This window comes from Equus caballus, chromosome 17 (genome assembly GCF_041296265.1).
Source record: "Equus caballus isolate H_3958 breed thoroughbred chromosome 17, TB-T2T, whole genome shotgun sequence".
In the NCBI taxonomy this organism is placed as follows: Eukaryota; Metazoa; Chordata; class Mammalia; order Perissodactyla; family Equidae; genus Equus; species Equus caballus.
The window spans coordinates 101068629-101092004 of NC_091700.1; the positions used below are offsets into that span (position 1 = coordinate 101068629).

Consider the following 23376-nt stretch of genomic DNA (forward strand, 5'->3'; position numbering starts at 1 on the left):
CCATGTGCCCGACTCAGCACGGACACACAGGGGTCGGTCTACAACCTGCGGCCCGCCCACCACCACTGTTCCTGCCCCACTCAGGCCCTGTTGGGAAGCCTGCAGGTGTCTCTAAAATGCCACCTCCTCCAAGGAGGCCCCTTGCCTCTACTAAGGGCTACCGCTCACGGGCCTGCAGCTGATGGCCACAGGGCCAGGCCTGCTTCCTTCTCCATCTTGTTCCCGCCTGTCACTAACACATCTGTTGAGCAACTGTAGGTGGCTCGCACAGAATTTAAATAATTCCACTTAGACATTGGGGGTTTTCAGGTGAGTTCGGCTGTCATCCTGGGAAAATGGTCTGTGGGGGACTCCCTGTGGAAACTCCTGTGGGTGGCCGCTGGCCTGGTGCAGCCTCGAGGGCCATGCGCTCCCCTGCCAGGGGCCTGGCCTCGGGCTGAGTCGGGCTGAAAGGAGGCGAGGACCTGAAAAGAGGGCCTTGCTGGCAACAGGGCTGAGCCCCCGGAGGCAAAGGACAGGAATTCCCATGGAAAAGAACTCCTGAGTCCTCCATGCGAGGCCATGAGCAGGTCTGGGCCTCCCCAGGTCCTCAGCAGCAGTCTCAACTGCCATGTCAATCGTTTCTGGGGCTGTTAAACTGTTCTGGTGACTTGAGACCATGTTCTTACAGAGAGACAGAAGCATACGGAGTAGCACGCATGCCCGCTCTGTGTGGGCACAGATGCACAAAGCTGGGCATGGCCGTGTGAGGAGGCACGGTGCATGCCTGCCCTCCCTGTGCTGTGCCCACAGTTTGGGAAGTGCTGACCAGAGTCGTTCTTGCAGCCTAGACCTGGGGGCTGCTGCCACCTGTAATGCACCATTTTCTACATTCTGACCCAGACCCATCCCTGCCTTTAGAGACATGCACAACTCGCGAGAGCGGGGCGACCACATCAGCGTCCTGCCTTATCTCAGTCTCTGAAAAACCACGTTCCTCGCCTGGCGGTAAAGCAGCAAAATCCTCTGGAACAGAGAACGGCCTTCCGCGGCACCCTTGGGACCCTGCCTCCAACACTTGCACGGCAGCCCAAGAAGGTGGGCCACTGGCTGCCTCCAGCTTCAGACACCAGCTGGAAACAGTCCAGTTCTCTGTACATGAGCCCCTCAGTTCTAGCCCCTCTCTCTAACTTCACCTTCCAAAACCCCCCACTTTCACTCCAACCTCACCCACCTCCTAGTTCCCTGTAGCCTCTATGCTCCGGACACGGATGTGCCCCATCCCAGACTACTCGGTGTCGCCACATTCTGGCAGGACTAGCAGCTGCACTTGCTCCTGCTCTTCAAAGCCACTGACTTAGCAGGGACAAGAGCAACCTGCCTACGCGGCCCCTCCTCCTCAGGGGTGAGTTCCGAGGACAGGCGTGGAGGTCTCGTTTGTCCCTCTGGGCCTGGGGATGGGAAGTGTTCAAGAAACCTTTGCAGATGGAAAGGGACAGTCCTAACGGAACAGCTCAGTGGTCACTGTCTGCTCTCGGGCCTTGCGTGCCACTCTGAGGCAGCAGGGGATCTGCATCTGAACACACTTCCTCTTCTGCTTCAAAACTCTCACTCTTTCTGGTGAGACAAGTCTCTCTCCACGGCTCATGGGGACCAGGTGGAGCAGGCAAAACTCAAAACTCAGAGCCGAACAATAAAAACCCAAAGTCCTGATAGTTTGGAAATATTAAATTGTCAGTATTCCACTCAAAACTGGGTCATTCTGAAAGCAACAACCGGCCTTTCTTTCCAGGGAGAAGAGGAAAGCTCCAGGAGTTGAGCCCGGCAGGCAGTGAGGAATCCCTCCAAGAACTTCCCGGAGCAAGCGAGTGGCTGAGCCCCGAAAGCCAGACTTTTTGCCGAAGTTTCGGATGCAGGGTTTTAACGTGAGACTCACGCCCCAAAACACCAACCTCGAAATAGAACACCTCGTCAAACTGGGGGTTGTTGGTCTTCTTCTTCACCTTTGTCTTCTTTGCTTCCGACCTGTAATCGAGGAAGGAAGGACAAGGATTAAATCACTGATGCTGAGCCCTCGGCCTCCAGACCGAGCTGCCAGTGCACAGTGCTGCTGCCTCATTGTCTCACAAACGTCTGTCTCCAGCCCCAATGGGACGCAATTCAGGAATTCGACTGAGCCCCAAACACCCAACGTGAAGGATAGACAGGCTTTCTTCCAACCAAGGAATTCTGGGGCAACAAGGAGACAGAGCAAGTCTACATAACTGCACATCCACCCAGCAGTGCACATGCCCCTGAATGAGGAGCCCACCGCCACTCCAGGCCGGAGCTGTGGGCGGCGTGGGCGGGGGCTACTTGCCTGTAAGGTCCTGCAAGGGTCACAGTGGCATAGGGGTCGCACTGCCCGTTCACGATGGGGAGGCCCTGGCACTCGAGGATGCTGAGGAGAGAGTGGAGGAAGGTCAGGAGGGCATGAGGCCCTGGTGGGCTCTCAAGGCTGCTCTGGGGTCTGAGAGAGCAGCTGGCCCAGCAGCTCGGGGCCCAGAGCCATAAGCTCCGGTGTGGCATCAGTTGCCGACAGCCAGAAGCTCCCATCTAATCTGCACAGTGAAGGCCTGTCTGGCAGTCAGGACACTGGGACAGGCCCCGGTGACTCTCACGAGCAATGTCACTGCCATCACATCCAGGAGCTGCTGGAGAGTCGCACACGACTCACATTTCCTCTCCAGCAGGCTCACCAGGTGGGTACCGCTGCTAAGTCCACATTACAGGAGGAGAAACTGAGGCCCTGAACGCCAAGAGGGCTTATAGCCACAGCTTGTGCATGACCCCCACGCCACACGCCTCGTCTTAGGCTCTACAGGCCCACTCATGGCTCCTCTAGACTCGAACCCAGCCAGTTACGCAGCTCTGATAGCCTGGTCCCTAACCAGCATCCTGGCTACTGCTGGGTCCCTGCCTGCCACCTGGCTTCTCTGGGGTGCAGGGCACCTTCTCCTGCTTCTCGTGCGCTGGCATAAGCGGAGGCTGGACGTGGTGAACCGCGTGCTGCTGGCGCAGGTTGTTGCCCTCCCGGCTGCGCGGCCTCGTGCCGCTTGGCGGTAAACAGCCCTGGGTTTGGGCTGACTGCGGCTGTTCTTGTTGAAGTGCTGTCGGGAGGTACCAGAAGCCTCCAGGTGGGAACGGTGCAGCCCTTGGAGCTGGCTCAGTATGCTAAGCGATCCCGGCTTGAGGGGCCATTCAAGGGCTGGGGAGATTCTCATGACGCCCAGCCCCATGGAGCCCTGGAGTCCTGCTCTCCCTGACCCTGAGAGCCTTCACTGCATACGCTCACATGGGCTCGTGGAGGTTGTGAGGACGCCGCCCCTCCAGAACAGGCCCACAGTAGCCTCGGACCCCCAACTCCACTCTCAGGCTCCAGCTCCACACGGAATACCTCCCTGCCCCGTGTCACCCACATGCCTCTAAGATGAAGACCGGCCATGCAGCTGCTGTGTCTGCTCCCTGCTCCAAGGTGAAAGTCAACTGCCAGCTGACAGCATCCAGTTGGCTCTGTCCAGAACGCCTAGCTCCCTGGCTGTGTGTGGGATGGGGACCCAGTTCCCACTGTCCCACTGACCCAGAAGTCAGCTTGGCTGCAAGCAGATGCAGCACCCGGGCTCCACTGTCCCCACCGCTGGAACCTGGAGGACGACCACGTCCTCGCGTTCCTGTGTGTCAGGAAACCTGGGCAGCCCGCAGCTCCAACACGTGGCCATGCCTCCTGCGGATGGGTCCTGCTCCTTCAGGGCGCTGGGGCCCTCAGCACTGGCGCAGGCCTGTCCTGCCCAGGAGTCTTCTGTAATCTCTCCTCTCCCCACCTCTCCACCATTTCCCTCTGGAATTGCTGTCAGACAAGGCTGGGCCTCATGGTCCATCATCTCTGCAGCTCTGTCCACTATTTCCAACTCTTCCTGCTTCTGCTCCACTTTATGCAATGTTCCGTGTTTCCCCGGGTTCCTGGGGTGGTCCCTGTTCGTCCACCTCCCTTGCTAACTCATGTGACAGACGCCCTTCGCAGATTAGGCACGTTTCCAGGGATGAGGCAAGAGCTCGGTCTGCTCGGCCAGCCCAGCAACGAACCGCCAGGTGGTGACAGGTTAACGTGACACAATGGAGTTATGAGACCAGACACAGCAATAGAGACATGCGGTGGCTGTCAACTGCGGGAGCTGGGGCCTCTGGGAAAAAGCAGCCCTTAGGCTGAGGGGAGACAGGGTCCGGGGGCAGGAGACACGAGGTCATGGCCCACTGCAGATGGCGGGAATCTAACACAACCGTGTCTTTACTATGTCCGGCTGTCAGGCAGGAGGAGAGTCAGACGGCAGGTGGCCTGCATCTTGGATCCTTGGAGAAAACCAGTTTCACAGCAGCCACTCAGATGGCGCGCTGAGGATCCAATGGGCAGTGATTCCTCCAACTCGCATCTTAGCGAAGTGTGGGCAATGGGGCGCAGCCACCCAGGGAACATTGGAGACTCGCGTCCCTTGACGACAGAGCTGAGAAACCCTCTTTTCTCCAACTCAAAGTAGCGTCCTGGTCAGTACGCAGGGACATAAGAGCATGAAGGCAAATGAGGTGTGAAAACACTGCAGGGTGGAAGAGAGGGATTTCCACGAGTGTGTGGAGAGTCCTCCCTGGCAGAACCACATGAAGGAGTCTGGGGTCTCCTAAGCAGGCTCACTGCAGGGAACTGGTGGCTGCAAGGGTCCAAGGCAGCTGTGGCCCGAGGCCATCGCAGCTCCAGGCTCTGTTCCTCCAGGAAGCATGAGGCTGCACGGAACCTTCCCAATCCCATCCACACATTTCTCCAAACCACAGCTCCTTAAAAAAAGCAAAACTAGGGGCTGGTCCAGTGGCGCAGTGGTTAAGTTTGAGCACTCCACTTTGGTGGCCTGGGGTTCGCAGGTTCAGATCCTGGGCGTGGATGTAGCGCCACTCATCAAGCCATGCTGTGGCAGCATCCCACAGATAAAGTAGAGGAAGATGGGCATGGGTGTTAGCTCAGGGCTAATCTTCCTCAAAAAGAAAAATCAAAACTGAGAAAGGGTCCATGTGCCCAGCATGCCATGTTTCACATCAGACCCCGAGCCCTCGGCCTGAGTTCCGAGTCACAGCCTCTGGGACTTCGTGTGCCAGCAGTGGGAGACTGGAAGGAGCTGCCTGCTCACAGCCCCAAGTTTAGATATTCGTGTTCCTGGAAACCACAGCCCAGCGTGTACCCTACTAAGACCCAGAGCCTGACGACTGGGGTCCTAATGGGCCACATGCAGACTCAGCAGTGGATGGACACGGGGTGACGCTGCCCACAGGCAGCAAATTGAGGCAAGGTCTCCCTGCCCCAAAGGCATGGGCACCAAGGGCTGCATGCACTCCTTGACCAGCCGGCATTTTGGCAGGACCAGTGCGAAGGCCCTCCCCACCTCCTGTGGCGCCCCCCCCCCCCAACCAGAGGACCGATCTCCACATGTCATCATGCCCTTCCCGATGGAGCAGGTAGACCCTCACACTGCCCTCCACTCACAGGGACCCTGGTTCTCCAACCCCTAGGCCCTGCAGGGCAGCAGAGTCCACCTTCTCCGCTGCCTGCTGGCCCCCAAGACAGGCACGTGCGGCTGGCAAAGACAAGGGCAGGGTCTCCACCGGGACGTGTGTGCCCCGAGGCCTGGAGACCTTCCACATGAGTGCAGAACAGTGTGTGTGTCAGGGCACCTTAGACAGTCTATGCTCCCTCCAGGGGACTTAAGGGGTCTGTGACCCTAAGGGCCAAGAGCCCCACCACCAGGTGTTGAGGCCACCTCCAGACATGCGCACACACACATGCTCATGTACACTCACACGTGCACATGCACGCAGGTGCACATACACATCCACAATCACATACGTGCCCTTGTCGGGGTTCCTCCTGGATTTGGGACTGGAGGCCTATGTTAGGGCCTGGCTCTGCCACCTCACGGCTCCCTGTTGGTGACGCCAGGGTGTGATGCCAACCTGTGTGCCTAAATGTCACCGTGAATGACTCTGGCTATCTGCAGAAATCAAGCGCATCACACCCAAGACAAGCGCCTGCATCTCGAGGGTTTTCAGGCTCCGTGCCAAAACCTCTGGAACAACGTCCTCTTGGGGAATCACTGAGTTGGGGAAGAATTCTGATTCGTTTGTTTGAAAACCACCACCCCACTCCCTGGGGCAGACTGGCTGCGATGGCCATCCAGGTCTTACCGCGTGGCCAGTTTGTGGCAGACGATGCCTGTGTCGGTGATGACCTCATTCAGCCGCAGCTCCAGGTGGACCTTGCCCTGAAAGCACAAAGGTCAGAGGTCACGGGGAACGGCCACACACAGCAGAGTCTCCATTTACAGACATGTGCTTATGCCTGACCCTGTGAGGTGTCCACCGTGCCTCGACTCGCCCTACCACTGCCCCCCCGCCCCCGCTCAGATCCCAGGGACCAGGATGGGCATGGCACCCAGAGTTCAAGGTTTCAGCCACAGGACTCCCTGCTCTGCTGACAGCAGCCACTGTCTCAAAGGAAAGAGATGAGAAAGCTCAAGAGAAGCTGGGGAAACGGCGTCCCTGATGGCTGTTCTCCAGGTCATGTTCCTTCACATGGCCCAGCCTGCGGTCTGGGCCACGCTGCCTAGCGTCTCGTGTGTCTGCGTCTGCACCCAGGTCAGAGGCCAGGGAAGGTCAGCGTCACTCCTCAGGCAGGAGGCCAGTGCCCATGGGCACTGCTAGGACAGGGGAGCGCAGACCAGGCTGTACTTCCACCTGTGTGTGTCTGTGCAGAGGGTCACACGGCTGGGACGACGCGACCAGGCCGTGATCAGGGGTCAGGGGTGATGAAGGAGAGGGAGAAACGCGAAGAAAGGAGAAGAAACACCTGCCCCTAAAGTCCAGCAGTGAGCACGATGCATGCGTTCACGTGAGAGGATATACTGGAACATGAATTAACGTCATCTCTAATTGGGGCCCACCCCATGGCCGAGTGGTTAAGTTGACGCACTCTGCTTCGGAGGCCCAGGGTTTTGCCTGTTTGGGCACGGACATGGCACCCCTCGTCAGGCCATGCTGAGGCGGCATCCCACATAGCATCAACAGAGGCACTCACCCTAGAATACACAACTATGTCCTGGGGGCGCTTTGGGGAGAAGAAGGGAAAAAAGTAGAAGATTGGAAATAGACATTAGCTCAGGGCCCATCTTCCTCATGAAAAAGCATACGTTAAAAAATAAAGTCATCTCTAATTAGGAAAAGGAGGCTGCACTGACCATCTCCAAGGTCCTTTCTGACTAGAACCTCTGGGCTCTACAACCTGGGGGCTGGGCCACCTTATCACAGAGGACCCAGGATGGGCAGACAGGATAGAGCCGGCGGGGGGTGTGGGCAGGACCACTCAGTCGGGTCCCTGTGGCCTCCCGAGCTCACTCCTCTGGATGCCCCATGGATGTTCCTGTGCAGCCGGTTCCCGTTGTGGCTCAGAGACTTCTGCATGGTCCTCCCTCCAGGTTCACTGCCCATCCCCACGCCGGCCGCTCTCCTCCCCCTCACCCGCAGGCCTTCCAACGCACTTGTCCACACGGCTCCATCTGCGGCTCCAGTGACTAGCCCTTGTGAGATTCTTGGACGAGCTGCATCCGTGCCCCCAGACAGACCCTGGGTGTCTGCAGGGAGAACATCCTGGCCCTTCACCGGCAATAACCCCGGTTCCGGACTCACCCACAAGAAACCATCCAGCAAACGACATGAGGCTTTCGGATCTGTGTCCCCGAGCCGCTGCTCCCTGACAATGAGCCCTTCTGCCTGAGAAGAGGCAGTCCTGATAGGGCGACCCACACGGCCCACTGTCCTTGCGCCTGCAGGGTTGGAGGTGGACTTTAGACCATCTGAGAAGCATTTCACCAAAATGCCCACAGCACTGACGACGAGGAAGGGGAGGGTGCAACCTGACAACCCCATCATGATGGCCTGAGGTGAGGGAGAACCCCTTGCACTTGTGAGCGAGGTGCAGGGAGCACTCCGGCCCAGCGCCAGACCCCGTGCGTGACTGTCAACCTTTTACAGAGGCACAAGATCCACTTATTCAGCAAATAAACCAGAAACCAGGGCCCAGCATCAGACAGGTGGGGGGTGCCTCCTTCACCCCAAGCCCCCATGTCCTCATGTCCCCTCATATCCCGCCTATGCATCCTGCAGGCCCCTCTGCAGGGCAGATGTGGCTCTGAGAGTGCACAGGCCATGACATGGCCACATGTTTCCCATGGAACCTTCTTAGAGCAAACCAGCCTCTCCCCTGGATAGGCTCTGGGACCACCCAGGTCACAGCACAGGGCCAGTTTTGTGATCAAAAGATGAAGCCAAAGCAGCCACCAAGCCATGACACTGACGTGGGGAGCTGAGTGGACAGGGCAGCCTGGGCCCCTGATGACGTGGACAGTAGGGCTGGCCTCCTCTGGGGCAGCCTGACCCAGGCCTGGGCGCCCACGAGCCATTCCACCACTGCGGGAAAGGCCAAGGGCTCCTCTTTCAGCCTTCTCCTCACTGACCTGCTGGACACCAGAACCAGCCAGCCCACATCACATCCTTGTGATCCAGGTGATACCCCGTGTCCTGAGAACAGAGCTGACATCGGCAAAGGGCTTGACTGGCGGTGCAGCGCGGACTCCGGGAGCACTTGCTGAGGGACGCACATGCCGAGGGACGCACTCACCCGGAGAGCAGCTTCCCCAGGGACTGACGGGCTCTTCTACCAGGGAGCCCTCGGAGCTTCCACCGACGTGCCCCTTGTCCCACAGGCACAGAAACAAGTGGCTCGGAGGCGCAGCCTCTCCTTGCACACATGTCCGGCCCAGACCTCTGGCTGACTGCCCCTCCTGCGGCTGCCATGAGCAAATCCTCAGGCTGGTGACCGAGGAAGGGGCCTTGGTGCCACCTGGCTCCTCGGGCAGAGAAAACAGACCCAAAGTGATAGCAACGACGGTGACAGCACCTGTCCTGTGCCAGGTGAGAGCTTCTGGGTCAGCCGCAGTTTTCAGCGCTAGCCCACGAGGCGGGCACTGTCATCTAGGCTGAGAGTAGGACCCGCAGCTGACAGTGGCAGCCTGCCTCCCAGCAAGCCCAGGACAATGGCTCGTGACTAAGGGACAAGGCAGAAGTCCTCCAGGACAGCTCTGGTGACGTGTATGTCCCTACACCCTCAAGGGCACCGCGCCACTTGCCCAGGGAGTTCAGACTCCCACATCACCAACCGATCCTCATCGAGCTCCGAGAAGTGAACAGCGCGTCTGGGGTGGACGGACCCCCCAGCACTGACACCAGTTTCCTGTTTTCCCCAGAAGGGGACGAGCAGTTCAGGAGACCCTGTGACAGGCGAGCTTCCTCCCGGGCGAGCACTTCCTCCCACGCGGCAGAAACTGCAGCTCAACACGCAAACACCACAAACCCACTCATGATGAGGGGGTCCCCCAAGGAACCCAGCGACCCCGCAGACTGGAGCTTGCAGCGGCCGTCGCGCAGCTTCGCTGAGGTTTGGGCGGCGCCTCTCGTGGGTGACATGCCACCTCCTGTACAAACAACCACAAACACCACCCCCGCGGACGAGGGCCACACCCTCCGCCTCAGGGAAGGGAAGGGTAGGTTTTGGGGCACGGCCTCCACAGATCCTTCGACGTGGATGAGTCTGACCCCACAGGAACCCCATGACGCCACGCAAGAAACTGCCCCCGGCTCGCATGGACCCCACAGAGGCCCCCTCCACAGCCACAAACCCCAGCTGCCAAGCAAGGGCACGGCGAGGGCAGCCCAGCCTCACACGCCCCAGAACCCCGGCTGGAGCAGGTCAGACCACCGGTCAAGCTGAATCGTATACGGTGACCACGACCCAGGCGAGGTGGATGAGGCCCAGGCAGGCGTCCCCCGTTCATCTTGGTCAAAGAAAGCACCTTTGGACAGAGCATTAAAAACGCTCATTTGTTTTTCCCATTCCTATTTGAGGTGAACAATGAGATTAAGAAGTTTAAAAATCAGCTGAGAATTGACAGCAGCACCTGCCCACCAGGTCCGACTCCACCTGACAACTCGCTAACAACAGAGAGCACGGCCCCAAGCCCACAGACACCACCAGAGAGACCCAGGGCGAATGCCCACGGGGACACAGCTGAACAACAGAAACCACACATGTACTCTGACTACACAGAAGCTAAACCAGGAGTCAGAATAGAAGGACAGCTGGAATCCCAGAGCATCTGGGCACCAAACACCCTTCCACAAACAGAGGCCAAGGAGGATGTCACAAGCAAACTGACAAGCATTTTGAATTTTTTTCCCTTAAAGATTTGGCCCTGAGCTAACATCTGTTGCCAATCTTCTTTTTTTCCTTCTTCCCCCCAAAGCCCCGCAGTACATAGTTGTACGTTCTAGTTGTAGATTCTTCTGGTTGTGCCATGTGGGACACTGCCTCAGCATGACTTGATGAGTGGTGCTATGTCCACGCCCAGGACCTAAACCAGGGAAACCTTGGGCCGCCGACGCAGAGCACACAAACTTAACCACTCGGCCATGGGGCCGGCCCCTGAACTCATGTCTTTTCATAAACAACACTTATCAAAATTTGTAGGATGCAGCAAAAACAGTGTTTCGAGGGAATTTACAGCATCGAATGCATATTAGAAAAGAAGGAAGACCTGGAATCACTCATCTAAGCTTCCTCCTCAGGGAACTAGAGAAAGAAGGGCAAATTAAACCCAAAGTGGGCAGAAGGAAAGAAGAAACAAGAATGAGAGCAGAAATCAATGGAACTGAAAACAGAAAATAAACAGAAAAAAGCAACAAGACCAAAAGTTGGTTCTTTGAAAAGATCAACAGAACTGATAAACCTCCAGCCAGACCACCTAGGAAAGAGGGGATGTGAATCACCAATGACTAATGAGGGGCGTCCCCCCTGCTCCTGGAAGCTGTCCGCATGGTTCTGTGTCACAGCCCAGGGTGCCACACCCCCGTCACACCAACAGGATGCACTGCGTGTGGGCAACCCCAATGTCAGCTGTGGCCTCCATTAGTAATCACCATCGATATTGGCCCACTGAGTGTGACAGCTGCACAGGATACATCTGTGCTTGTGCATGCATGCACACTCTCATGCTTGTACATACGTGTACAGGTAAAACTGGTGAGATCTGAGTGATCTGTGGATCGTAGGAAAGTCAGCATCCCGGCTGGGACCTTGCAACCAGGATGTCCCACAAGGGATGGCAGAAAGCACGGCGTCAGTCTTCAGGAATAAACAGCACAGCTCAGGCAGGTCTGCTCATCATTGCTCCCTGTGTCCTGCGTTTTGAGACTTCTTGCGCATGTGTAGCCATTTCAAAATTAAAAGTTTAGGGGAAAAAAAGGCAAGAAAAAGAAAAGCTGCCCTTTCCAGTGAACTCAAACTCAGATCTGGGGTGAAACAGCTGGAGCCACTCTGATGATAGTGCACAGGCTATACTACTTCAGGATGAAAGTGACAGGGAAAACTGCCAAATGAAAAGCAGGGATGGTTCCCGTCACAGAGCACTGTTTCACAGCACAGCAGTTCTGGAACCTTTTTTCCAAGGAGGAGACGTCTAAGTGACCTGAGCGGGAGCACGTGTCATGTCCTCCTGGTGTGACTGTGCACCTGTTGTTGGAACCTGGCTCCTTGACTTGGGGCACAGCTGTCAGTTCTGAGTGATCACAGTGCCTCTTAGTCTCCTTGGGCATGTGGCCCTTGGTCGAGCTGTGAAGCATAGTCTCGACAGCTCGGCCCCTTCACCCCACACACCAGCTGCTCCTGTCTCTATCAAAGTTTGTGGGTCAACACCAGGGGCCACCAGGGCTGTGTGCTACAGTCTCAGTAGGTGGAAACCCTGAACCACGCCTCCACCCTCAGAGCTCAGCCGAAGCTGAGGGCCCATGAGGAGCTGTGAGGACATGCAGGCCCGGCCAGACCCACAGATGCCACCAGGAGCTGCGTGGGAGTCCTCATGAGGCAGTGACTGCCGCGAGTGTGTGCCTGACACCACACTGCCACATCAGGCATAAAACCCCATACTACAGAAGAGGAAACTGAGGCCGGAATAGGACACTGCTGGCACATTTCCCTGGCGAATGGGGCACTGAGCTCCAAGTGGGCCCACCTATGCCAGACACCCTGCGCACATCACACACCCGCCAAGCCTCAGTGTCTCTCGGATGCCGCCGATGAAACCATGCATGCGTCTTGGCATTGTGTCTGGTCATGGCTCCTGGTCACAGAGTTTCCGACGCCGGTATGGGGTTAGAACCAGGCTTGACAGGGACCACACAAGCCAGGGTCACGGTAGGAGAGGCCACCATCCTGACGGCCATTCTCTGGACACTTGCCAAGTCCAAGAGCTGCCTCCCAGGGAGGGTTGGGAACTGGGAGCCCTGCTGTTGTCTCTGTCTCCCCTCCTAGGGGAGAAGCCTGTCCTGAGCAAGGGGGTAGCTCCTTTCCCTGGACAAAGGGGTGAGCCCCCATGAACACAATGCCTGCCGAAGCAGGGTGAGCCCCAACGCCCCAGGCAGCGGGGGCTGTGCCAAACTGGGCGCTTCCTCAGCCCCAGGCAGTGGGGACCGTGCCGCACTGGGTGCTTCCTCAGCCCCGGGCAGCAGCAGCTGGGCCAGGCTGGACCAGTCGGGTTGGCTGGACTTTTTCAGGGCTGCAGCCCTCTATGCGAAGTACAGGGAGTACACGCGGGTCCTGAGATGAGCCTGTGGGCTCTCAACAGCAGCTTTATTTTCTCTTTACCTTCAATTACGTTCTCTTCACGTTTTCAAAGCTGCTTCAGTCATGCTTGACAAAGTGTGACGATAACCAACTGAATGAACAAAATTAGCAAGCACTCATCTACTCCACATGAAGGACACAGCCTGCTAACTGCCACCCCTGTGAAGACCAGAACCTGCCTGCCTCCTCCACCCACAGACCCCGCGCCCTGGCTGTGGCTCTGTCAGGGCCTCACCTGCACTTCCGAGTCAGCGTCCACGTGCTGCAGCTGGAACCAGGTGTCCCTGTTGTGGTACTTTGGCAGGTCCTCCTTCTGAATGGCCACCTTCCCTGAAACAGGAGCACAGAGGACAGGCTGTCACCAGAGGGGACACAGCCTCCAACCCAACAAGGCCTCCGACCTAACAAGGCACACACGCACAAGTCTCTCCATCATCACCACCAATTATTCCAATTATTTGCTATAATCCAAAACACATAATCAGGGAAACTGATGATGTCACCCTGTCTTCCTTCCAGTAAGAGCAACATTGGTGACATTTCATCTCGAAGGTGGCACTTCCCACCCCAGCAGGAGAAAGCTCACATCCCACCCCCACAGCAGGCACCACTGCCTGCTCCCTGATGGCCACACAGCCTGCGTGTGGATGGGCCACCTGTCATGAGCACTTCTGCTCCTCACACATTACCTGAGGTGGTTGTAGCAAGTCAGCAGGAGAGGCAGGGGCACAGGGTGGGGGTATTTCCTACAAATGAGAAACAGCCCTGCCTCAAAGGAGTCTGCAAACAGTGAATCTCCAAGTGTGGTGCCCGATCAGCAGCTTCAGCACCAGCTGGGAGCTTGTCAGAAATGCAGATTTCCAGCCCCTACCCAGATGTGATGCATCCTGGGAGGAATACAGGACAGGGGTGAAGGAGCAACCACTGAAGGCAGGCCCCTGGCCACATGGCAGTGAGACCCGGGCATACGTCACCATCCTCTCCTGCCTCAACACTATGCTGCCAAGTGGGGACACGGCAGCATCGCTGGGTAGGGCTCTGAGACTTCATGGAAATGTGTGTGTGCATGTGTGTGTGTGCTTGCATGAGCTAAAGCTTAGAATATGTGTGTGCATGTTTAACTTAGACAGTGTGCACAGGCATATGCACGCCTGCTTGTATATTTAGCTTATACAGTATGTGCACGTGTACATATGTGCATATTCAGCTTAAATAATGTGTGCACGAGGATGTGTATGTTCAGCTTAACAGTTTGTGCATACGTGCGCATCTGTATGCATAGTCAGCTTACAGTGTGTGCATGTGTATGCAGTCAGTTTACAGTGTGCACAAATGCATGCATGTGTATGCAAAGTCATCTTACAGTGTGTGTACATATGTGTGCATGTGTATGCAGTCAGCTTACAGTGCATGTACACATGTGCGCATGTATGCAGTTTCAAGTGTGTGCACGTGTGTGCAGTTTACAGTGTGTGCAAGTTTGTGCATCTGTATGCATAGTCAGCCTACACAGTATGTCCACACGTGTGCAGCCAGCTTACATAGTGTATGCACATGTGTGTGCATGCAGTCAGCTTACAGCGTACACACTGTGCCCACAGAGGCAGTCAGCTTATACAGCATGCATGTGTGCACGCATGTGTATATTTACTTTATTATACATATGTATATTTACAGATGTATACATAGCATGTGCACACACAGGCCTATCAGGCCCCCAGTCACGACAGCACACGTGTGCACTCAAGTTAGCTCACAGCAATGACTGAAACTGAGGATGCAGCTGGAAGGAAGCACTGCTCCCCATCGCCCACCTGGGTCTGTGAATCCGTGTCTCCCCAAGTGTGGTCACCAGTCACCTGCATCGAGACGCCTGGAGAGTTTCCTAAAGCACAGCTTCCCAGGCCCTATCCCAGAGGAGGAAATAGAATCTCTGGGGTGGGGCCCTGGAATCTTCCTTTCCAGGAGGCCCAGGGGACTTTTGTGGGCCCCAAGTGGGAGGATGTTTGCATTCCTCTTTAGGCTTGGCGCTTTGGGGCTAGATACAACATCCTCCTCTGCATTTCCACCCACACCTGTAGACCCAATGTCCTCCTCCACGTCCCCGCCCACACCTGCAGACCCTACGTCCTCCTCCTGCATCTCTGCCCACACCTGCAGACCCAATGACCTTCTCCACGTCCCAACCCACACCTGCAGACCCAACATTCTCCTCTGCATCTCTGCCCACACCTGCAGACCCAAAGTCCTCCTCCACGTCTCTGCTCACACCTGTAGACACAACGTCCTCCTTGCGTCTCTGCCCACACTGGAATCACTTCTCTATGAATGTGACAGGAGATCTGACTAGTTAGCTCACTACCTGCTGCTGTGCATCAGGCAAGTGTCTTACCCTCTCTGAGCCTCTGCTTTTCCCTCATGTATCAGTGGAGATGACTTCCACACCCAGTGTTAATACGAAGGTGAAAAAGCACACTTCATGCCCATGAAAACACCAGCGCGGTCCTCGCTTCCAGAAGCACTCAGCTCATGTTAGTTTCCTTCCAAGTATAAGAGCACCTGAGAAACTTCATAAAACTATGGAATTCCCGGTTCAGCCCCCGGAGAGTCTGGTCCACCAGCATGGATGGGGCTGGGTGCCTGGATTAAGCTCCCTTCCCAGGAGCAAAGAAAAAGCATGCTGCTCGGAGATAGACGGATATGAGCTCGTAACGGCACAAGCAGTCAGATTTCAGAAAACCGAGAGGCACTAACAAGGCTCCTGGTGTTAAGAGGACGTGGCAAGTAGATGGTGCAAGCGGACCCCGTGCAGGTACACAAGTGGGGCTCCATGCATGTGTGAATGCACATGTGGGTGTGTTTATGGCTCCACGCGTGTGTGAATGTGCACATGGGGATATTTATAGCTCCACAAGTGTGAATGTGCACATGGGTGTGTTTATGGCTCCACGTGGGTGTGTTTATGGCTCCACATGTGTGAATGCACATGTGGGTGTGTTTATGGCTCCACATGTATGTGAACACACAGGTGTGTTTACGTTTAGACAGAAAGGCCAGTGTGGACACTGAGAAGTTAAGCCACACAACAATCTGGGTCAGATTATGAAAGGTCTTGAGTCAAGCTAGGGAGTACAGATTACCTTCTCTACCCAAATCAGGCAGGGTAGCCTCAAACTTAACAATTTCTTTCTTTTTTTTTGTATAAATCAGGTTCTAAAGTAGAAGCATTTAACCCCAGAAAAGGGTTTCTTCAGATAGGAGACTGTCTATAAAACACAGCACTTTTCTAAAATAGAATAAATATGTGTGGGGATATTTTCAAAAATCTTCCATTCTCTCAACACATGCTCAGTGACTGCCTCCCAAGCCTGAGCCACGTGCCAGGGAGCCACATGCAAGAGTCGCTTCCGGGCCCAACCGTGTTCTGAGCTCTTTCATGGCTGTGGGACACCATCATGGCCTCCTACTGGGAGAAGAAGCTGACGGCCCCGCGTAGAGAAGGCAGCTCTGGCGGCTGTGGGCTGAAGCGGGTGCAAGGGGCAAGCTCTGAGGCCACGGAGGCCATGTCCAAGCAAGAAAAGGCATCGCCACCACAGGGCTCGGGAGAGGGTGGGCTCAGGGCACGCAGTCTTGGAGGGTCAGCCGGAAGGATGAGGAGGGGAAGGTGGGGCTTATCCAGTGACAATGAGCACGTGGTGGCCCCAAGCTCAGCATGATTCCCCCGAGGTGCTGCAGACCCCACGGGGCCTGTGGGGCTGCTGGACAGAAGCTGAGAGCTAAGTAGGTGGGAGAACCACCAAGGCCAGGAGGGATAGGAGATGGCGCAAGGCTGAGGGAGGGACAGTAGGGCGGTGGACAACTGTCTTGTGTGTGGCTGGGATCCGTGGGGACCTCTCCAGTGGCCTGGGCAGGGAGCAGGCGCTGGCCGAGCCCCAGAAGCGAGGGGCGCCAATGAACAGCCACATGAGTCAGAGTCCAATGCTGCCCAGGAGTGGAACGCCCACAGTGTCCTCGGGAGCACACAGCCACAGCTCTGCGTCCCACGTGCCTGGACCCCAGTGGCTGCCACTGAGCCAACACCTGCGTCTCAGTGTCTGTTCTGGGGCCACAGTGGAAAGGACTGGGGTTCCTGGGGCAGAGGGGAACCCTGACTCAGGGTCTTTGCTGCTCCACATCCTCCCCCACACTCACAGTGGGCTCACTCTCTCCAGGAGCCCTCCACTGACGTGCTGGCATCTCTGAGAGCACCCCAGGACCACCAAGAGAACCCCCATACCTTTAAGGAACCCTAATACCTTTGAGCACCCCAATACCTCTGAGAGTGCCCTGAAAACTCTGAGTGTCGCAGGTACCTCTAAGAGGACCCCAATGACTCTAAGGAAACCAATACCATCCTGACCCCCACGGAGGGCTGTCGGCAGTCCCAGAGGGTCTGCCTAGGGACAGTGGGCAGGGCCCCCTCTACAAGCCACCCTGGGAGGAGCCCTGGGAAGCTTTCCAGGGACAGGTTTGGGGGTCACTGTTCCCTCACCTTGAAGGGCAGCCCCCAGGCCTCTGCCAGCGTGTCTGGTCCCCCGCGTGAGTCTGTGGTGAGGCACAGGCAGCCCGTCCCAGCCCTGGGGATGCCGCCTCCAGGCCATCACCACCAGCACAGCCAGAAAGGCCGTGTAGACTCAGCTGCTCCGAGCGGGGAGCCTGGAAGAGATGCCACTTCCGCCAAACGAGACCCTGTCCAGGAGGGTGGAGGAGCCTGTGGAGTGCCTACCTATGATGGAGGCCCGCCGGAAGACGTCTCTGTCGAAGATGTAGAAGGCAAGCTGGCGGAAGCGCCGCGGGATCTCACAGTAGAAGTCCTCTCCGTAGAAGGGGCTGCACAAACAACAGAGGCGACCGTCAGGCTCTGAGGTACCACCTGCTGCCAGCTGCGGGCATCGCAGGGGCCTGCAGACTAAGCGCAACCGTGGGCGCCGCATGCACTGTCACTCTAAATGCACCAAGAACCGCTATTCTGCATTTCCCTTTGAGACATGAAACTGCGTTTCTTAACTGGAGCAAAACTGGACTTGACAGCGAGCAGGTGGTAAATCTCCTAGTGGGATGCGGCCTCGCACGTGCCCCAAAGGCACTCACACTACATGACGACCGCTGCACTGGGTTAGTGGCAGCTTAGGGAACCAGAGAGCACGACACATGTGGCCTCACAAAGCGACGCCCGCTGAGTGTGTCTGGGCGGTGGGGATGTTCTGAGCTCTCGGCAGCGGGACAGCCTCACCATAAAAGTAAACTTGGCGTTCCAGTTTCAGACACTGCTCCCCTTCTTCCAGGAGTTAGCGTAAAGTCCTGACTGGGCGGCCATCTTTGCCCCTCATGGGGGTGAAGACCCCTGCCCACCACAGGGCTGACCCTGCACAAAGACCCTGTGCTCATCACCCATGCACAAGTCCACAGACGGAGACAAAATCAACTGTGAACTCTAATTGAGGGCAGAGAGCCAGGGACTGTGCTGGTTGGGCCAGGTTGCATTATCAAACGCTGGTTCACGGAGGCCATAGCAAGCGGGATCTGCATCCACGGGCGAGGAGGGAGCACATACTGAGCACCTCGGGTCTGCCAGAGTCCCTCCTCATGCACATTTATGGCTGAGTCCAAAACAGGAAGAACTGATACAGCCTGTGGCCCTGGACCACGCAGGAAAGAAAGGTGACACAGGAGCCTTTTGGTGACAGTTTGTGAGTGACATGGACGCGACCACCAGAAAAAGGGATGGGGACCAGCTCCCAAAGCAGAGTTCCAGAGTTGCATCTCCCATCCCAGATTCCAGAACCATGTTCCATCAATCCTGAGATGACCCCTTCCCCAACAGTTAGCATCTCTGGAGTCAGAACGTTTTCTGCGACCAGGGTAAGGACTGTTTTTAGATTAATTAGCGCTGCTGCTTCTTGGTGAGGCATAAAATAAGGGCGCACCTTATAACTGATGAAGGACACAGATTCCATAAAGTACAGCATTTTGGTGGCATGATGTGCCATTGCTTGACCTGGTGTCACTGGTGTCCACCTTCTACCACGCTGTCCCGACGATGCAGTAATGAAGCCCTGGAGCACTGACATCCCCTAAATGCAGGCCCATGACACGCCATCAGAATCACGGGCTCCTGAAGCACCGCCCTGTGTGCAATTCATCCTGCAGCCCAGGATCAGCTCAGCATGGCCCAGCCACCCAGGAAGATGGGACAAATGGACCAGCCTGAAGCCAGAACAAGACCCCCAGTGAGGGGACGGCTGTGGGGAGACTGACCCAGGATGGGTGGTAGAGATGCCAGCCTCCCAGAAGGGGTGGCATCAGCCCCAGAGAATGGGGTCTGAGGAACGAGGGCGCTCCTTCAGGCCTTTGCTCACTCAGCCAACAGGACGGTGTCAGGCACGGGATGAAGGTCGCTAGCATGAAGCTGGGAGCTTCGAGCAGCTATGGGTCACAGGAGACAAGCATCCAGAAGCCCTCATGATACAGGAGGCGCGTGTGACAAGAGAGCGGGAATAGCTCAGATGGGTAGGGGTGTGAAAGAGAGGAAAGCAGAAGACGGAGGGGCTCCCACAAGACTGAGGACAAAACAGGTTCTGCCCACACCTGGACCCAAAAACCAGGGAGTCGGAGAGCCGGGTCAGCGAGGAGGAAGGGTCTGGGAGCGGCTGGGTCTGGCAGGTCTGACAGGTCAGAAACCCAGACACCAGCCCGTGCCCACCCCTCCCAGCTGGGAAGCAGAACACACTTGAGAAGGAAGAGGGAGGCCTAGGGCTCAGGGTTCCAGGCTCTGAAACTCCCGTCAAGCACCAGTGACGGAAACAGAGGGGTCCAGCCATGGACAGAGACCCTACCCCACACCAACAGGAGTCACCTCAAAGTTGTCACACAGCTGAATGTGAGGCTGAATATGAAGGAACTCAAGGAACAAGTCTTCATGAGCTGGAGTGAGCTCAAGACTGCTCAGACGTGACACCAGGAGCACAATCACTAAAAGAAAAACCCAGTGAGCTTGACTTCGTCAAAATTAAAACCACCAAAGACTTGGTGCGAGTTCTCGAGATGGCACGCCCATGAGCATGACACTCCCTCCATGGACAGGAGCTGGCGCTGAGGGCCAAGGCCTCTTCTAATGCGCCAGCCGGGCCTTAGCACATGGCACACAGAAGAGTTCTGGAAATGATGTCCTGTGGCTCCCTCTCGAAGCCCTTTTAAGAACCCGGCATCCTGTCAATGTGATTCTGGACAGACGGGATCCCAGGCAGGCTGCGGCCGCTGCTCCCTGCCCAACTCCGCCGTCAGATCCACGTGGGACACGGACGCCCAGCCCCAACAGGAGGACTCTGGACCACACTCAAGCAGAAGCTCTGACGAGGCAGCCGCCAGCCATGGACGTGCTTCTCCCAAGCCATGTGAGGAGGACAGGATGCCCCAGGCGGTAACCAGGGAACCGCCAAGAGCTCAGAGACAACATTTCCCAGAGGAGGACCCTGTGACCTCAGGGCTGTGCCGCCAGCCCCTCCCCTCTCACTTCCCGGCACGGGGTCCTCCAGCCACAGCCCACCTGAGGCTGCTCCCTCAGGACGCACAGCTGTGTGGTGGGGATGGGTCCAGAACCTCCCTCTCCACTCGGCACAAGGCAAGACGCAGACCACACTGAACAGCCTTCACATGGCCCTCTGTGAGGCTCACTGGGTACAGGTGCAAGCAGCACAGCCCTGGCCTGTGGGCTCACATTTGAGGTGAGGGGACAGGCGATAAGCAGATGCGATCACAGATCATCACATGGCAGTGAGGGCTGTGAAGAAAAGCAGAGCAAGTTTGGGGGTGGGAGGCAGGACTGCTTTCTGGAATGGGTGCTCTTGGGGGAGGCCTTACTGGTGAGGGAACATCTGAACATGTGAACAGGGAGGGGACCTTGCAGAGATGGTGGGAGAGGCTCTGGGAAGAGGAAACAGCACGTGCAAAGGTCCTGGGGCCACAGGGGCTCGTGCTTTTCATGTTCAGGAGCAACAGGGAGGCCAGTGTGGCAGGCAGAGTGAGAGAAGGGCAGGGAGCTGGGACCTGGGGTCAGGGGTCAGGTGCAGCTTTGATAGGCAGTGGGCTGAGGAGAAGCAGTGAGACTCATGACGTATAGAGAAGACAGTGCAGACGGTTCACCCACAGCAGCGAAAGATCCCAGGGACAGCCCTGTGTAAGCCGACCAGCAGACGGGTGGTGGGAGCACAGAGAGATCTCCTCAGGTGAGCAGCTGGGAGCAGCACAGAGGGGTGAGGAGGGGGAAGGCTGAACTGCCATGTAGGGGAAAGTGGGAGCAGTGGACCAGCACAGTTGGGCGGGACACACATCGGGGTGTGTTTCCCTTCAGACATAGCTGCTTAGGTCGGGATGTGCAGGGTGGACTGCCAGATGGGGAGGCGAGTCAACACGTCCCCCAATGACCTGAGATGGAAGCCAGTGGTGCCTGCGGGACTAAGACTGTAGGGAACCACAGGGACGTCCAGAGGGACGCGAGGTGGGTGGGTGACTGAGATTCGGAAGGACCAGAACCAAGTGGGACGAGATGAGAGCCAGGAAAGCAACCGAAAGTGGGGGTCGCTCCAGTGACTAGGGAGCCCTGCACAGCGGCCTCAGCCCAGGCCCACTGAGATAGCACCTATGTCCAGGGTGGGAGGGCCTGCTATCCCAAGGTTCAGAGGGTAGACAGAAGCTGGCAGCTGCCACCTCTCCTGGTGTCCCAAGAGATAGCCTGAAGCCACCATCATGCAAAACCAGAACTACGTCCCAAGGCCCAGCCGCACTTTGGAGCTTCCTGCAACAGATGTTTCTAGGGAATGCCTTGGAAATGGGCACCATACACAAACCTGGACCCCAACACCCTGTGCCCACGCCCGGGCCCCCATCCTGGGAAGTGGGGCTCTGTCTCTTTTCTCTCCACGGGGAACTGTTTTCACTCTCAGGCTGCAAATCAGAATCACCTGGAGAGGATGTTAGGCGACAGGTCTGCCTGGCAAGCCCCTGAGCCCTCTTTGGGGTGATGAGTCATGAACCGGGAACCCTTGACTCCACACCTGCACAGCCTCTAGCAAAGAGCTGTGAGGTCAGACACCGCCTTCACCCTCCTCACGGTGGCACATTGATTCTCTTCAGGGACACCGAATTTCACCCACACCCCAGAGCACCACTCACCGTCCGCTAGACGACGCTCTGTCTCAGGTGCCACAGGGACAGAGGGGCTCTGCACCCAGGGCACCCTCCACGGCAGAGCCAAGCCGAGGGGCCATGTCCATGGATTCTGGAGGCGAGGACACGCCCACAAAGGGGGTGGCGCAGACACGGAGCAGCCCTGACTGCCAAGGTCTCGGGCCTTTACCATGAAGGTGTCATCTCCCCATTGCCTGAGCCCACCCTTCCCCAATTCAGCACATGCACCCCAGGAAGACGTTCCACAGGAAGTTGATTCATAATTAACTTACATGTAAATTTTAGAATTTCTCTTTCTTTCACTCCTTTACGATCTGAATTTTGTTTGCTTCCAAAAAGGACACGTTTGTGGAAAAGAACACTCCCTTTCGTTTTAACTAAAAAGAAGAAATTGCTTTTCTTTTTAAGAACGAAAATTCATTGAGGATTTTACATCGTGAAACCAAAATCAGACCCGCTGGAGGGCTGGAACCAAAGAGCCAACAGCAACTCACTTCGTGAGCAGGCAGAGATGCTGGGTCCACGCCCCGAGGGAAGTGCGGACCCGTGCGGCGCTTCATACGGGAAAAGTCGCCACATGGCCAACAGCCCCGCTCCCAGGAACACACCCGCGAAGTGGACACATGTCCAGCAATGTCTTGTAGCTGCAGGTTCACAGCGTCGTGCACGACAACCGAGATGCGGAAACACCGAGGCACCCACAGCTAACAGCGCCATGGCAGCACAAGGGAACGCAGCTCAGCCCTAAGAGGAATGAAGCCCTGACACCACAACATGGATGGGTCTGGGACACCGTGAAGGGAAAGAAACAGACACCAAAGGCCAAAGAGCACATGGTTCCACCCACACGAACACAAATCCACAGACAGAAAGTGGATCTGTGGCCGAGGGGCCAGGGTGGGTGCTGGTGGGAAGGGGTGGTGAGAGGGAACAGGTTTCTTTTTGGGGAGATGAAAATGTTCTAAGATTGACTGTGGTGATGGCTGCACAACTCCACATATACTAAAAACCATGCGATTGCATGTGTTAAGTGGGTAAATTATATGGTATGTGAATTATATCTCAGTAAAGCTATTTTTAAAAAACCAAAATATGAAAAATACATAAAAATGTCAGAAAGCAAAAAACAGAATTAACTTTCTAGGGTGGTTGGTCCTAGAGGTTTTTTTCTCTAAAGATATCGGATACTCTTAATACGGAGTAGAAATAGACACAGATGAAGGCACGTTTTCTAAATGAAAGAGGGATTACAGTATATATCCTGACATACAGTCATCTTTTTCCTTCAACCTCATGCCATCAACTACTTTCCAAATAAGTAAATAAAAAGTTAGTGGCCACACAACCCCGAGGCTGCAGTGACCACA

At 56.3% G+C, this 23376-nt stretch overlaps 1 protein-coding gene across 3 annotated transcripts in view; it reads right to left on the minus strand.

Moving 5' to 3' along the window:
- Nucleotides 1–23376, minus strand: part of RASA3 (RAS p21 protein activator 3) — an 89567-nt gene that overhangs the window by 26837 nt on the left and 39354 nt on the right. For all 3 annotated transcript variants that reach the window (XM_023621903.2, XM_023621904.2, XM_070240030.1), the window contains 5 exons: nucleotides 17550–17653; nucleotides 13020–13114; nucleotides 6241–6317; nucleotides 2339–2419; nucleotides 1932–2004 (listed from right to left, as the gene is read on the minus strand). In XM_023621903.2, the coding sequence (XP_023477671.1) occupies nucleotides 1932–2004; nucleotides 2339–2419; nucleotides 6241–6317; nucleotides 13020–13114; nucleotides 17550–17653 (430 nt within the window). The remainder of the gene's footprint in view (nucleotides 1–1931; nucleotides 2005–2338; nucleotides 2420–6240; nucleotides 6318–13019; nucleotides 13115–17549; nucleotides 17654–23376) is intronic.